Source organism: Monodelphis domestica, chromosome 4 (genome assembly GCF_027887165.1).
Source record: "Monodelphis domestica isolate mMonDom1 chromosome 4, mMonDom1.pri, whole genome shotgun sequence".
In the NCBI taxonomy this organism is placed as follows: domain Eukaryota; kingdom Metazoa; phylum Chordata; class Mammalia; order Didelphimorphia; family Didelphidae; genus Monodelphis; species Monodelphis domestica.
In genome coordinates this window covers 129,232,313-129,249,963 of record NC_077230.1, presented here as the reverse complement: position 1 = coordinate 129,249,963, position 17,651 = coordinate 129,232,313, and the positions used below count along the sequence as shown (strand labels likewise).

Here is a 17,651-nt window from a genome sequence, read left to right as displayed (position 1 = left end):
CACAGAATCAGTTATTCCTAATAGGGTGATAGTGAATCCATTTCTTTTGTTTTCCTATGAAGTACACATTGTCACATGAAAAAAGTGAGTCTGAATTATCTGTCACAAGATTTCTATTACCCAAGAAAGAAAAGGGATGTAACTGAGTAAGAGTGAAGAGAGGTTGCTGCCCTCTTCCCTTTTGGCAGTAAGATGAAAAATTCTTCTTTTCAACTATATCCACATTCTACTCTGAGATAAAATATATTGTTGTGGGCTAAAAGCTTAGAATGCTCAAAGAGAAGTTAGAACAGAAAGCTAAGGACAATGAATACAAAAGCTCAAAGAAAGGATAAGACTTTGTCTCACAGGCACCACATGTCACCACAGTGCCTGGTGTGATAATTCATTTTTAGTAATTCAGAAACTTGTATTCCACATCTCATTGCCATATAGTAACATTTATAGTATACTGATATTTAAAAGGTGGGTACTGGTTTCTTTCATAAATTTGGAGTCAATTAGAGGTTCTGAAATTTCCCAAAGGCAAATCCTCTTTTTCAACTCTGCCCGTAACTTCTTATCCATCTGTACTGTCTGTCCCACTACAAATTTTATAGAGAGTTCATTCAAATTCTTGTAATAATTTGGACAAGAGATATTCTACATATACTTTGAGTCATATCTATGTAGACAGTCAAAGAGTGGAACCCAAGAAGAGAATCGTTTAAAAAAGCACCTAGTTGCCCCTGCCAAGTTCAAGTCTTCAGGTCCACAAAAGCTGTATTTTACTGAACAAGGTAATATACCAAAGTAATAGAGTACAAATACCTTGGTTTCCAAAAAAGGGGAAGAGAATGCTAATCATAAGTTAGCAATATTGCATACATTTTCACAAATGGTTTCTGTGTTGCTCAGTTTTATGTAAATATTAGATCAATTTTCTTTATTTTTTTTTCTTTAGATGGTCCTGAAGGTTTGCATGGGGAGGCTGGGAAAGAGCATATGTATATAGAAATGATCAAGAAATAAAAAACTAATGACTAATTTTCTTAAGGATAACAAGAAAATAAAGCCAATAAACTTGGCTTCAATTACTAAAATCTTAAAAGGCAATATTAAAAGAACTGGTAAACATCTTGAAAGGGCTATAGCAATTACAAAGAATTATATCTTTGTAATATGTCTTCAACATGAACAGGTCATGGTTTATGAAGTTTCATTATTTCTAATTCTCTCTTATCCAGTCTGATCCACTGTTCTTATTCTCTCAATTTTTTAAAAATTCAAACCAAATGGTTTTGATGGCTTACGTTATAATATAGTTTGAAATAGTATTAAAATTGTAAATTAATCTTTAAAATAATTTTTTATCATATTGGCATGGCCCAGCCACAAGCACTGAATATTTCTTTAGCTATATAAGTTATTCTTTATTTTTAAGAAGCACTTTGTAGTTGATGTATGCTTTGTTAAGTTGATTCCCAAATATCTGGTACATTTTGTAGTTACTGTGAATGAGATTTTCCTTTCTATTATTGCCTCTTGGATTTATTTTTTATTTTAAAGAAACACTACTGATTTTTAAGGCTTTATTTTATAGCCTTATAAAACAGCCTTATAGACTTTGCAAAAGATATTAACTGTCATAACTAAATGGCATAAACTCTGCTCATTCCTCCAGATTTTCTACTTAAATACAAATCATTAGCAAACTGGGAGTTTTATATCCTTTATACATGTTTACACTGTATTTCACATATGCAGCTCAATGGTTCTTCCTGATATGGAGTTAAGAAGATCTAAGTTTGAATCTAACCTCACTTTTATTATCCCAGATAAGTCCTACTTAGCCTCTGCCTCAGTTTCCTTATCTATGGACAGTACCACCTTTTTAAAACTTTGAAGCATTATCTAAATGCTAATAATTGTTTAAAATTATGATCATTCCATCTTATTGTCATTGTTAGAATTTATAAGACTAAGTCAAATAATAAGAGAGAGAACATCATCATTTTATTCTATTTACTAGGAAAGCTTCTAGTATGTTTAGTTTTAGATAATTTTTTAATGATATAAAATAATTCCTTTGTGCCTATACTTTATAGGAATTTTTAGAATTACTATTATACTATGTCAGATTTTTTCTGTATCTCTTGAGATAATCCTATGGTTTAGAATGTTTTAAATATAATTACTAATGTTGTTTTCCTAATGCTAAAAGGTCCTGGTATAAAATTCAACTTGGTTATAATGAAAGATTTCTTGAGGGGGCAGCTGGGTAGCTCAGTGGATTGAGAACCTGGCCTAGAGACAGGAGGTCCTAGGTTCAAATTTGGCCTCAGCCACTTCCGAGCTGTGTGACCCTGGGCCAATACATAGTATTGACTCCAAGACAGAAGGTAAGGGTTTCTAAATAAATAAATAAATAAATAAAATTTAAAAAAATAAAAAAGATTTCTTGAATAAGTATTGAAGCCCATTTGATAGGCTTAACATTTTTTGTATCAAAACTCAATAATATTGGTTGATATTTCTCTCTTGTTTTATCCTTCCTGTGGTATTTTGGCATATTTGTCTCATTAAAAAGGGAATCTGGAAGAGTGCTTTCTCAATTTCTGAAAATAACTTATGTAGTATTTATATTAACTAAATGTTTAAGGTTTGATAGAATCTTTATGTAAATCCATTAGGACCAGGAATTGTTTTTTGTTTTTTTAATTTTGTAGTTCCTTTGGAACTAATTCTACTTCCTTTTCCAAGATTGAATTACTTAAGATCTCTATTTGGTTTTCTGTTATTTTCTATTCTAATTTAATCTATAAAACTCTCCTGTGTAATCAGCTTAATTATTATATAACTCTACATAACAGGTTCTCACCATTTTATTTCTTCTGATTTTGTTGTGTTATTCATTTGCTATTTTGTTGACTTGATTTTCTGTCTTCTTTTTTTATCGTTAGCTAAAGACTTATCAGTTTTGCTAGTCTTTTAAAAAAATAAGAAATGGCTCCTATAAGAAAATACCTCCTTCTCACTACTTTGTATGGAAGATTCAAAGATATGGAATACTATATGTATTTTTAGATTTTGTTGATGTAGTAATCAGTTTTACTGATTATTCTCTCTCTTCCTTGCTTTTTTTCCCTTTTAAAAAATTATTTTGTTATATGAAAATACCTCTCTGGATGTGAAAAGGAAAGGAGTATCAGGGAAATTTAGTCAATATAAAAAACAAAATATATTAACAAAATTTTAAAACAGATAATAACAAATTAAGCTCATTCATTTTTTGAGGTTAATAGACTGGTAGGCCAGAGGAATGCCATGCGGTTTATCCAAGGTTTCTGACAAAATTTTTCATGAAATTCTTAGAGGAAAAAAAAACAGATATAGACTAGATGGCATTATAATTGGGTGGATTCAGAACAAGCTGAACAGGAAGACCCAAAGAGTAGTTAGTTAATGTAGGAATTAAAATTAATATCTAATACTTCAAGTATTATTTTTATAAAGTTTATTATCTGACAAAATAGAACCACATGACTAAGTTTTCTACCTGCTCAAAAAAATCCCTGCTCCACCAAAGTCGCCACAGGAAGGAAAAAGAGGCTGAGATGGAACTCCACTGAATTTATCTCCTGTCTACATCAGTACATAACAAGAAGAAGAGAGTAGGGTACTGTGAATCATAGTTTTGCTGAAGATTGTAGTTTTTAGGGTAACAGATTCAAATTATACATCAATAAGCATTTCATGCCAACTTAAAAGGCAATCTCTGAAAAACTATTCCAGAGGCGCTCAGCCTTATGTGGTTGAAGAAGTCTATCAATAACTTAAATAAAGACAGGTTTATCAAATTAGTAAATAATACAAAGGTAGGAAGTATCATTAAAACTGTCAAAATATAATCTCAAAAGGTCATAACAGGCTACAACCTATGACCCTAATTAGAAGGATAAAATTTAATAGGGATAAATGTTAAGTCTTGTACTACAGTTTAAAAGAAAATAAAACTTCTGTACAAAATGTGGTATGTAGTATATTAGAAAAAGATCTGAAAACTCATGGATAGCCAACTCAAGTGAGTCACTAGTACGATACGATAGTTAAAAAAATATTGACTATGATCTCAGGTTGCATTTCAAGGCATAGTATCCAAGACCTTATGGGGGGTGGAGGGAGGCAAGAACAGAGCAGTGAGATTTATTCTTTCCTGTCCTAGTGAGACCATATCTGGAATTTGGTTCTGGATGCTTCATGAATGACACTAACAAGCTGGAGAACATCTAGAGCAAAGGAACCAAGAAAGCATCTAAAAATCATATCATCTAAATAACAGTTGAAGAAATTGAGTCTATTTAGTCTAGAGAAGAGAAGAATTAGTGGGAAGAGGGCAATGATCACCATTTTCAAATATTTAAGAGCTATCACATGAGAGATTACAGTTGCTCTCCTTGGCCCTATGAGTTAAAACTATGAGCAATGGGTAGCCGTTCTAAAGTAGTAGATTTAGATTTATGGTAAGGAGAAACTAACAAATAAAAGTTACCATAAGTGGAACAACTGACTTGGGAAGGAATAGGTACCCTCTTTTTGGAGGTCTTCAAGCAAAGAATGGATAACCACTTTTTGGATAAATTACTTAAGTCTTTGTTGCTCAAGTATGTGTTGGAAAAAAATGGATTCTGATGTACTCTCCTTCCAATTGAGACTCTGCAGTTCTATAATTGTCCTTCCCAAGGAAAGAGGATAGAATCAACCATAATGAGTGTAAATGGAAAAATAGAAATGGGGGTAGGGGTGGAATAGACTATTTAATCACAAAGTCCCTTATGGTGATAAAATTTCATGAACTTAATCAGATACCTTCATAAGTGAAAGAAAATTAAGTAATAAAATATTAAAATAATGATAACACACTGAAAGTGATTTAGTTATTTAGAGAAAAAAAGTCCTATGAATTAATAGTCTTACCAAAGAACATTGGTATATCCAACTTATCTTCTCTGTCTACTTTTCTCTTAATCATAACAATATAGACAGCATAGAGCATGGCACCAATAAGAGACCAAATAGAACCTGTAAATGTAAAAAGTAGGTTTTTTACATACTATTAAAACACATTTGCTTTTTTTCCATTTCCCTGATCTTATGTCTTTCTACTATTTCCATTCTTTTCTGTTTAAATCATACCCCATCCTTCAAGGGCCCAACTCAAATCCCATCTCCTCCACAAAGTCATTTTCAACTATGCCAATCAATATTGATCTCTCCTTTCCCTTGATTCTTATTGTACTCTTTAGCACACAATTTCTGCAATTATACACTCACAATCTTGTATTTTTTTCTAGTTAAATAATGCATTGAAGTTGATATGCCCAACTAGATTTCAAGCTCCATGAAGACAGGAAACATGTTGTTTCAGTCTTATAACCTTAAACTATATAGTAACTGGTTTACAGAAGACATAATAACTATTTAATAAACTGACTACTATTCTTGAATGGTTTTGGAATATGAAATTTTAATAAAACATCAAAAGTATTTAATTAGATTTCAAACAAGACAAATATTTGCTTTGTAATAAATTCTTGGCACTTCAAAATTTTTATTGCATTCATTTTTTCTTTTTGGTTTTCAGGCTTTCTTGACATTTATTCAATGGGAGGGCTTCCCATAACCAAAAAAGACATTCAGAGTGAAATAAATGGTATATGTGAAAATTGGGATTTGAATGTTTACAATTGTACAACCAGATTACAAACAACTGAATCCTATTTTGTACATGAACAATATAATTTGGAGGGACAAGAACAGATGAGAAAATTGAAGCCCAAAAAGGTTAGGTGGCTTGCCCACAATAACACAAGAAGTCAGCAGAACTGGGATCTGACCTGGAAATCACCCCTCATTCTACTCTACTATGCTGTCTTTTCCCATAAAGGTGTGTATATATCTAAAGCTATATGTGTGTGTGTGTGTGTGTGTGTGTGTATGTACACACAAATAATAATACACTATACACATACTTTTATAAAATATCTAGATCAATTAAACAGAGGGAGAAAAGTATGGTAATGAATAAAGAGCTTTTCTCAATGCCAGGAAGGACTCTTGTTCAAGTTTAACCTCTCACATATGCTAGTAATATAATCTTGAGGAGGTCACATAATCTCTCAGCATTAAAGAAAACATTTAAAGGCCATAAATTGTAGAAAGGGTGACTAATGGCATTATCCAGCATTATAAGAGGAAGGAAGTTTGTAGAAAGGGTGCCTAATGGCATTATCCAGCATTATAAGAGGAAGGAAGTTTCTTCATCTAGGAGTTCCTGCTATCAATGAAAGAACAAAATTAGCCCCTTGCACAATTTAACAACTATTTATCCTTTACCTATAGCTATATGAAAAATATATCATGATATATCTAAATATATGTTACGCCTTCTTACATATACAGAGACTTGTACATACCTATTGTATCTTTTCCAGCAGATTTCTCAGACCCTGAAAGGTTTACCAGAACAACACCTCCAATGCTATGGAAAAAAGGGGTCATTAGTAATCAGGATAATGACTTATTTTGAAGAAGGCTGCTTTTAAAAATAACTTTTAGTGAAAGATCTTTAAACTATCCATAGTCACTAATCTTGACATTAGTCAAGTTATTTTTTATAAGGTTATTTATGGGAGAAATAGTCAATCAACCTGTTAAATTTAGGTCAGGAAAATGGGTAGAATGAGGTACTCAATGTAATATATAAAGAGAAATGATCTATTTTTTTTAAAAACCAGAAGAAAACTTTTTATTAGGATTAAATTTCTTAGATATATTTCTGTTTATAAATTTCAGTTGAATCTTGAAGGAAGTCAGGGTAAGAGGCATTTCATCTCCATAGCTTTGCATTAGTTGTTCCCAATACCTAGAATGTTTTCTCCCATCCCTTACCTCTAGCTCTTAGAATCCTTGGGTCAGGTCAAATACCACCTTCCATAGGAGGCCTCTTCCAATCCCTTAGCTTCTGATGCCTTCCTTTATAAGATAATTTCAATTCATTCTGCAATTATCTGTGCAACTGCTTAAGTATATGCTGTCTATTCCAGTAGAATGCAATCTCCTTAAAGATAAGGACTGCTTTTTATTTTTCTTTGTATCTCTAGCATTTAGCACAATGCCTGATACAGAATAAGCTCCTAACAAATGCTTGTTGGCTAACATATGAATTATTAAAATGTCAGCCACAATTGGATTTCAGAGCGTATTAAAGGATAAAGAAAAAAACCTAAAATCTATAAAGGCAACAATGTTTCTTTCTCAAACTCTGCAAATACTGTTTATAAGCAAAACAAAAAAAGTGACATTCTGCTATAGAAAGTTAAAAGAATAAATGTATCATTCTCAGAGGAAAATTAAGGCTGATTCAAGGACCTAACCAATTCAAAATTTGGCAAAGGTCAGCATTTTCATTTCCAACTCACTATATAGTACTATAGGATGACTTGGGTTCAAATCCTACCTTTGCTTGCTGTGTGACTTTAGACCAGTCACTTAACATTTCTGGTCATCAGTTTTCCTCATCTATAAAATAAAAGGGTTGAACTAGATGATCTCTAAGTTCCCTTCCAATTCTAAATCCTATTAACTTCTTTCGTCTATTTAAGTGGAATAATGAAATATTCTTAACCTTTACCTAAAGGATTTGTGATCTCTTTGATGTGGGCACTTCTATCTGTGGTAGCAGATCCCTATACCACTTAGTAGATATAGATAGTCTTGGAGAATTACTATGGCTGAAAAACTCAGGCATTATAAGATAATTAGTCTTATTACAAAATCCATGGATTAGAATTCAGAATAGCAACAGAAATAATCAATACATGTTTTCCCTTAAGAGAGTCTGGTTTTGCTTGTTTTTAAGTTCTGAACTTAGTTCAAATAAAAAGGGCATTCTCCTATATACAGAGGATATAGGAAATGCAGAAAAATGCAGATTATACATGAAACTGTAGGGCTTTATTATACAGCTTGCTTTTGTTTTAAAGTATATAAGTTCAACCGGTAACTTTCAAAGCTGTCCTGCTTGTCTGTGCTTCTTTCTGGCCTTCCTTATTTTTTCTTCTATGCAATTTAAATAAAGATGCCTCAATGACCCTCTTTTCTTTCTTTTCTTCTTCCTTTCTTTTTTCTTTTTTCTTGCTACCTTAACCCTTCTAACGCTCCCACCTCTACCTTTGTGGAAAAAAACAAAAACAAAGTCCTTATATTAATATACATTTTCAAGCAAAACAAAACAAAAATTCTTCACTCTGGCTGTATCCAAAAAAAGTTTATCTTAACCTACACCATATCAACTCTTTGTTAAAAATAGGAGGGGCAAAAAAAATAATAAAAATTTAAAAAAATTAAAATAGGAGGGACAGTTAGGTGGCTCAGGGGATAGAGAGCCAGAACTGGAATTGGGAGGACCTGAGTTCAAATCTAGCCTCAGACACTTTCTAGCTATATGACCTTGAGCAAGTCACTTAACCCCAATAGCCTATCCCTTACCATTCTTCTGCCTTGGAACTGATGTCTGTATCAATTCAAAGACTTCTAGAAGGTAAGGTTAAAAAAAAGGAAAAACGGGCTTCATCACCATAAATCCTCTGAAATCACAATTCGTTATTACATTGATCAAAATCATTAAGTATTTCAAAGTTGTTTCTCCATAAAGGCATTTTAATAATGACTTATTTTACATATATAGTATATTAGCATATTTTATATACATAGTATTGATTCTAAGACAGAAGGTAAGGATTTTTTTTAAAAACTTCTATTAAATTGAAAGTCAATAATGTCTAGTTCCCTTCTCAAAATTATTCTTCCTAAGAGGTCCAGAAGAAAACCAGAAACCCAAGACAGGCTTGAGTAGCACAACTCCACCTTCAAATCTCCACTTATGTTTCTTTTGCTTTGGTCTATCTTTTTATGACCAAATCCAACTTTTATAAAGTTGCACTATCTTTCCCTATATCCCAGTCCATCCCCTACATCCCAGGACCAGAAAAAAAGTAACTACATTTGTTTCAATCAGAGCAAAGCACTTATAATTTGATAAGTCTTACCATAAAATAACAGCTAACAGTTTAGAAAGAGTAAATCTGTCTCCACTGTTACTTGGAAACACTGCAGCTAAGATTAAAGTAAAAAGCCCTGTGAAAGATTAAAATAAATGATTAATTAAAATACTCTTATGGCTGTATATTGCCAAATATTTTCATGCATAAGAAAATGACAAGCTTAACTTTAGAATGAGCTGATGTTTTGTATTTAAATAACCTTAATGAATGATACTATAGTCAGCTAGAATCAATTTTCCACTGACCATTAAAATTTTCTTTAAACCAAATGACAATGTTTAATATATTTCAAGAATGGATCAGTATGTTTTAAAAATTCATGCAACTAAAACTGGAGATTCAAAGCAGTTTTCTGATTTCATAATCATGAGTGTGTGAAGAAACTTTTTTAAACACTAAAAATATTTGTCAACTGGTTAAAAATAGGTTATCACAAACCAGATTAGAGTTCAGAAATAGGTAATTATATTTAATTATAACATCTGAGGAAATACTTTAGAATAGAAATGGGAGAAGATAAGAAAACTGTATCATGAATAGCTATGCTATAAAAATACAGAGAAGCATGTTTATATCACCAAATTCAAATGGTGGTTTTAAGTTTTCATCCTTGACATCTCCATACCTTTTTCATTTTATCTGTTTCCCTAGAACATAACACTGCCTTGAGCATGACTGAGACCAAATTAATGACTGTACTCTTGGGTACTGTTAACCAGTCTTTTCATTCTTGACACTTACTCTTCCTCAGGATTCCAGGATATTTCATTCTTATATTTCCTGTGCTACTTGACTGTTGCTATTAATCCATCTGGATCTTTACCTTGCTACTACCCCTTTAAAATGAGTACATAACACATTTACACAGATAGCACTTGAAAGTTTGCAAAATATTTTCCTTGGAAAAATTCTGAAAGGAAGACAGGATAACTGATATTATCATCCCTATTTTATAGATAGTAAATACTCTAAGAAATTGTATGGCAGATAATGCAATATATGCAGCATGATTTGAAGTTTCAAAACTAGTGCTTCAAGTCATTCCACACCACTTGATTATGGTTCTGTCCTTTATACTTTCTCTCTACAACATCTTCATTAGTCATAGCTTCCACTCTAACTGCTTCATTTGTCATCTATATATTACTAATTCCCAAATTTATATTTCTCCCCCAAACCTCTTCCTAAAGCAGTCCCATACTTCCAATTGCCTAGTTAATAGCTCCACTTGAATGTCTTACACCTGCTTCAAAGTCAGCATATCTCAAACTGAAATCATCTTACTCTCTTAAACATGCCCTCCCTTCTAATGCCTTTATTACACCTGTTCACTTTTCATTATCTCCCAACACATTATTAGCTTTAAAAACCCATTGATTTTTGCCTCTAATTTATCTTAAAACCTCCACTGCTACTGAAATCACCATTAGCTCAGATGCTCACATCAGTTGTATGATCACAAGTCCTTACTAAATAAATTTTAAAACTGCAGAGGGACTTCAAAGGCAACCTTTAAAGGAATAGTAACTTCACTTAGAAAATCCCCAACTACCTCTGCTTTAAGTTCTACAATGACTGGGAACTCAGTAGCTTGCAAAGAAACCCATTTCAGCAAACAAATAAAAAAATTTGAAAGAAAAAAAGCTCTACTAGAAAGTCTATCATTCTGTAGATCTAAAGATACTTCTTTGAAACAACTCTCCTTTCACCAAAATCAGCCCTCTAGGAACCAAAAGAACTTATCTAAAACTTCTTCCATCTAACAATCTTTTAAAGATAAGACATGCATTTTCCCATAATTCTTTGGGTCCCCTGCAATTTTTGTCCTTTCTGAGAAATGGTATTCCATGATTCACATCTATATATCATGAAAGAATAGTGCTAATAGAGAAATTGGTTTCTTAAAAAAAAAAAACCATAAAGAATAATTAAAAGCACTATACAATTTCTCAAGAATAATTTAACCCAAACTCCTCATTTCTAGGCCCAGCTCATTTGTCCACCTAGAGCACCAGTCCAAAATATAAAGAGAGACTAATAGATACACCCATTTCCCTGGGGATCATCATGCATTTTCATCAACTTTGTTTTCCTAATGTTGATGATCAAATTAGTCTCTTTTAAACAATTATGTGTTTCATTGGGAAATTGTAGCATAAAAGTCTTGATGCATTTATCACAATGTTGCCTACAAAGAAGAGAATTCTGAGAGATCAACAGGATCAACTTGTGCTCTAAAAAAGATATCTTCTATAACACTAGCAAGCATCCTAGAGCTAGGCATATGTCATTCTGGTTTGATGCTTCACCCAATGTTAATGATCAGTGGATTCCAGCAGTCACATTTCTTATGGTATACTTTATGATCTTAAGATAACTAGAAGACAATTTTTGAGAAAGGTCTTTAAAACTGCAAAGTGCTCCTATTTAAAATGCTTTTTAAAAAAAAAAGTTAACAATGAAGCACTTATATTCTCCACCTGTAATAGTTCAGTAAAAAATTTACTATCTGCAGGAGGATAGTGCCTATAAAAACTTAAATATTCCTTTTGTACATTTAAAAAAAAGATATCCTTAAGGTATACATAACCCATTTTCAAACATTTTTATAGATATGAGATAGCAAGTATAGTTGATATTCTGTAATCTAATTTCCTTTTATGTTATTTTCAAATACATAGGACCTCTGTGTCACACAAGTATGATACATAAAGATATCAACCTTTTTTAAAATTATATATTAATTATTATATTATATATTATATAAATTATATTATATTAAAATTATATATTAATTATTAATTATATATAACAATATTTGCATCCTTTTATGACATAAAACAGTTTTAACCATGTTCCTTTCCTATTCAAAAAGTTCTCATAGTTCCCTCTTGCTTTTAGATAAAAATACAAATTTCTCCATTTGATTTTTAAGGATAGAAGGCAGAAGACAATGATTGGACCTGTGGATTTACTGGTAAAGGGAATTCCTGAATGAGAATTCTAATATGTGTTCTAATAAAGATAAGCACTTTCTCTGAAAATCATAGTCTTGAAAAGTTGCCTAAGATAAGAGGAGCTTAAGTGATCCAGAATCACACTGCCTGTCAGAAACTAAAATTGAACTGTGATAAAGGATGGAAAGGTTTGCAATTTGCAAAACTGTCCAAAAACTGAAAAGTGCAAACCTAGGTATGATTGACCGTGAAGGGTCACATGAGAGCCTGAGCGGGAGAATCTGGGAAGACTCCATCTTGCCCCAACAGACTTTTTCTTCTGGGCTCCTGAGGAAGTCAAGAGGAAGGTCTGAAGAGGACTTTCCCTGTGTTGAACTGAGGAAGGGTTCCTGTATCTAGCTGCTGGCATCATTCAGTCTCACTTGGACATCAGGAATTGCTTGGAAATCTAACAACAACAGATCCTGGCTCTAACTGTTTTTTGGACCCCTGCTGAGTAAGATTTGGGAACTTGGTTAAGTTTTAGTTTAGTAACCTAGTTAGCATAGTTAGTTAGTTTTTAAAATAAGAATAAGCATAAGTAAATCCCTAAGCCCTTATTCCTTTCCCTTCCAAAACAATAAAGTAGATTTTTATATGTTTTTTCCTCTTGTGTTTCCCTTATCGAAAAATCCTATCCTAACAGAACCCAGGTCTTCATAGCCCTGAAGTTATCTCTCTCTCTCTGTCAAACATACCACACCATACTTAACATTCAAAGTATTCCATAATTTGGCTCCTGCCTGCTTCTCCAGGTTTATTCCACATTCCTCTTCCTTACACACTCTAGGTTCCAATGAAAATTAGCTTACTTGATGTTGTCCTTCTGTGATATTCCAACCTTCAAAACAGTACTTTACACAGGCTATCTTCCATATCTAGAGTGGACATCTTACTCACACATTTACACATATAATACTTGAAAGTGCTATGGAATGTATTCCTTACTTACCGATACCTAAAAAACAAACAAACCAAAAAAACAAACAAACAAAAAAAAACACTTGCTTCCTTTAAAGATCAAATCCTACCTTCTACAATAAGCCTATCTTGATTCTCTCACAGTAAGAAATGCCTATACTTCCCCCCTTCCTTTGGAATTTACTTTATAACTACATTGTATCTATTCTGAGGTTTTTCTGTGTTGATTCCACTTCTATACCCACCCCTTCCTTTCTTCATTCCTTCTGACTCTATACTATTTCATATTTGACTTTTTAATCCCCAGTGCCTAGCACATTGCCAGAAACATAGTAGGAGCTTAATAACTGTTTATTTAAGGGACACAATGCTAATGGCCATTATTCTTTTCTGCTTGATATGTTTTATATTTCTGATTATGTGGCTGACATAAGCAAAAAATTATCTGTTGGGCCAACAACATTAATTAACTTTCCTACAGTATTTTCTGTATTGTATAGTTCTATATACAATAAAAATGCAATATATAACAGGATAGTTTATTATAAAATACATTTGCAAAGATCTCTGAAAGTGTACAAATTTACCAAGACTTAAGAAGGCCTAAATATTATCTTTACAAAAGAATAATTTGATATAAAACAAATGTCATAACTTTACAGGTACACCTCTATAAATACTTCTTAATTTATTAAAGTAGAGTAACAAAAATTTCAAAATAAATCTTAACAATTAGGTAATTTACAAATTGCATTATACAATAAATATCTTACCAGAAGTTGAAGACAAGATATTAACTATAGCAACTTGTGTGTCTGAAAGTGCTTCCTGATATGAGAAATTTGCCAAAAACCACTAGGGAGCAGAAAAAGATTTCACATGTGAATAACATACATTTAAAATTTAAATTACAAATTATATTTCTTTCCTTCATTCTCCCCTACATATTATTCTTCACTATCATTTTAGAAGCTGTTCTATGATGAATAAGTAGCTTAAAATAATTTAGTCTAGACTAAGACTTCCCCTACCAATATCACCCAAGTAACTAACTCCAGCTATAGTCTTAAGAAAAATTAAATCAACTTAACAATTGCAAGTGGGAAAAAATGTATTTGTTTATAGAGATAAAAATAAGGATTGGATCTGTGATTTCTTTAATTAGGGAACTCCAAAATGAGGAAACTTATTCTCTACTATTGCAGGCTGGCATTTTCTCTGTGACTTATAATTTTAAAGAACAGTGGTAGTTTAAGTGACTTGTCCATATTCACAAAGCCAATACCGTGCCAGAGGCAGGACTTGAAACTCAGCCAGTTCTGAGGCCAGCTATTACACCATGCTCTCTCTCAAAGATTTTCTTTTTAGTAAGAGTCAAATCATTCACTGGATCAATATTCAACTCTGTTTTATTAAGTCCTGACAGCTTTCTATAAAAATGGAATAGTAATAAACTTCAAATATTTCTACTTTCAGAAGATTTTTCAATAGTAAGAGAACCTTTTTATTCTTTACAAATTGGGATATTTTACTGGTTTGGTGTAAGATTGTGTCCACAAAACGAAAAGTAATATATAAGGCTGTACAATTTTGCTATTTAAAAAAACACTCTTGAGAAACAATTCTTGGAATTAATAAGGTAACTGTGTGACTTTATACTTTCTCTTACTATGCAAAAATAGCTGTACAAATCTTCATGAGAATAGGATGATGAGAATTTAACTATGAAGAATTCATTCTATCCCTACTTCTTTTCTCTTATTTAACCAATATATTTCTATACTTGTTCTTACTTTAACTTAACTTTAACTTAAATAAGAAATCTAACCTATTTTATGTTATCTATTAAAAAAACTATAATAGGGTAATACTAAGTCATTTGCCAATAAAATGTAAACTTGACACTACTACTTGTGAGTTTTTCATCAGGAACATATTGACTAGAAAAGATCAAAATACTCCTTTGTAGAAGAGTCTCTTGAATCTCTTCTTTAAAAGTCTTTGTCCTTTTAGATACTGAAATTAAACCAGCAAAATAAACCTTAGCCAATTTAATCTCTGGAAAAACTGGAAGTCACCTGATCATAGACCTCTTCTGGAAGCCTATCTATAACAAGGGATCCCTGGTCTTCCTTCTGTCTCAAACCAACTTAAAGAATAAGGCTATAACAAAGTTATCTGAAGTTCTCCTTCCCAGTCTTTTTTATCCATCAAAATAAGAAAATGAGGTAGTAAGATAATCAGTATCAAAAAAAAAGCAGCAATATAAATCATCCTGTCATAGAATTAATTAACTCATGCCTCTCATATACATTTATCACACTCTATTTTGTATTATATTTATTTGTGAACATATCTTATCTCCCCTACCAGACCATAAATTTAAAGAGAAAGGGGCTGTGACTTATTATCTTTGTCTTTTCCATGTTCCTACCTTATTGTCTTACACAAAGTATGTGTCTAATAAATGTTTGCTGAAGTATATTTTACAAGAATTAGTTTCTCCTGAAAGGGCAAAGCATCTTCTCAAAGTCACATAAAATAGTCTCAGAAATTCAGATTTATATTTGGCTCTCTTTTTCCTATATAAAAGCATTCTTCAAAGTAACCTAGGTCTGAGGCAGAATCATAAGGGAAATTCTCCTGTATTAGAACTATTGTGAATGGAGTATGGAGCTTTTGGTGAAAAGATCAGTCATTTACTACAGTTACAAAGCAATTCCATGTAATACATTCTAGGATTAAATTACATTGGCAATGATCCAAATACTGTAAGGGCCACTACTCTGTTGACACTCACCCAGGTCTAAGTTGGCTTTCTCTACTCATCATTTCCTTGATAAACTTTCAATACCTTTCACTTCATTTATTACTTGCTTTCTCTGCTATAAATTATCCCTTTCTCTTGAACACCATTCACTACTTCTATTTCCTTATAATGACAAGTTAGCACACTGAAAAAAAAAAGGGGGGGGGGAGCTTTCTCTAAATATTCCATTGTAGGTTTGCAAGGAGGAACAACATAGATGGCAATGATATCTGCAACTTCCTTGACCATCTCCTGTGCTATTCGTATAAAAGCCATGTAAATTATCTTAAGCAAAAATATTCTGTTTGTCTTCTCAACAATCTTTCTGCTCTCTGCTATATTAAAAGATGAACATTTAGATGGCAAATAATCCAAAGGTAGAGATCCACATATGAATCATATCATCTGTCTACCAGTTCTTTCAAGAGCCTGCTTACTAGTTCTATGCCTTTCTAATTAGTCAAACTGTGTTCTAGAATTGAGCTTCCAAAAAAAGATTATTCTATACACTGAATTTATGAATTCATATAAGTTGTACACTAAGATTTTTCTGGGTCACACAGAACTAGGATTCAAATTTAGGTCATTTGACTTTGCACTTCACCAGGCATTGGTTAATTTAGATGATGTTGACTTTACCAAAATTTCATTCTCTGATCGATATGGTCTCTATATGCATTACTAATAAATACATGTACTCTTGCAAGTATATGGTTATATATATGTATATGTGTCCTATGTGTATCATATAGACATACATTTACCCAATATACACATGTATATATACAGGTGTATATAGCTATATATCGATATATACCCACTGTGTATGTGTTATGTACATACACACATAAATTACGTGTTATTAGATTACTTAACTTTTGAATAGCTACTCACAACTCTTTATTGGCATCAATCAAAAATTCAATTTGTTTTATTGATCCCATTGATTTGGGAGTTGTCTCCATCTATGCAGATCATAATTCATTCGTGATTACCTATCCTGTGTGACTCTTTTCCATATCCTCCCAGAAGTTTACTATTGAAGATCTACTCAATGTGCTGGAAGTTTCTCCTCCCCTGACCCCTCTCCCTCCTAACCAAGTGTCCTCTTCTCTCTACTTATAAAATCACCAACCTAATGCAGGCCCTCATCACCTTATTGCTCAAATTGCCTTTCTAGTCCATATTCCCACTCAGCTACCATACTTATCTTCTTAAAGTGAAGGTCTGACCAGGGCACCCTATCCCTAATTCCATAAACCCCAATAGCTCCCTATTACCTCCTGGATCAACTACAAAATGCTACTTGGCTTTTAAACCTTTTCACAACCTGGCCCCTTTCTACCTTTCCATCTTCCTACATTTTACTTCCTTCTACATACTCTACAATGCAGTGACACTGGCCTTCTTGCTGATTCTCACACCTGACACCGCATTTCTTGTCTCTTGCCTTTTTTACTGGCTATCTCCCATACCTGAAAGGCTTTCTCTTCTTCACCTTTACCTCCTTTCAAGACTCAGCATGGGCATTCTTCAAGTCATTCCTGGTTTCATACTATACTAATGCTTTTCCTCTCAGATTACATGACACTTATACAGTATCTCTCTATAAAGTTTTTCTGCACAATAGCTACACCATTATAATGTGAATTCTTTGAGGGTAGAGAATTGTTTTTGTCTTTCTTTCCATTCCCACAACTTAGCACAAAGCCTGGTACTTAGGAAGTGTTCGATAAATGCTTACTGATTAATTCTGTAATTTATAATCTTGGGCAGTTTCCTGGGGCCCTGAGAATTAAGTGATTTGCCTTTTCATACAAA

At 32.5% G+C, this 17,651-nt stretch overlaps 1 protein-coding gene across 3 annotated transcripts in view; it reads right to left on the bottom strand.

Moving 5' to 3' along the window:
- Window positions 1-17,651, bottom strand: part of SLC35F5 (solute carrier family 35 member F5) — a 69,159-nt gene that overhangs the window by 27,203 nt on the left and 24,305 nt on the right. For 2 of the 3 annotated variants that reach the window (XM_056793763.1, XM_056793762.1), the window contains exons 8-11: window positions 13,795-13,876; window positions 9,090-9,177; window positions 6,456-6,520; window positions 4,957-5,061 (exon numbers count right to left, since the gene is read on the bottom strand). In XM_056793763.1, the coding sequence (XP_056649741.1) occupies window positions 4,957-5,061; window positions 6,456-6,520; window positions 9,090-9,177; window positions 13,795-13,876 (340 nt within the window). Of the gene's footprint in view, window positions 1-4,956; window positions 5,062-6,455; window positions 6,521-7,498; window positions 7,561-9,089; window positions 9,178-13,794; window positions 13,877-17,651 lie in introns of those variants that run through there. The other variant, XR_008911168.1, reaches the window with a different exon arrangement.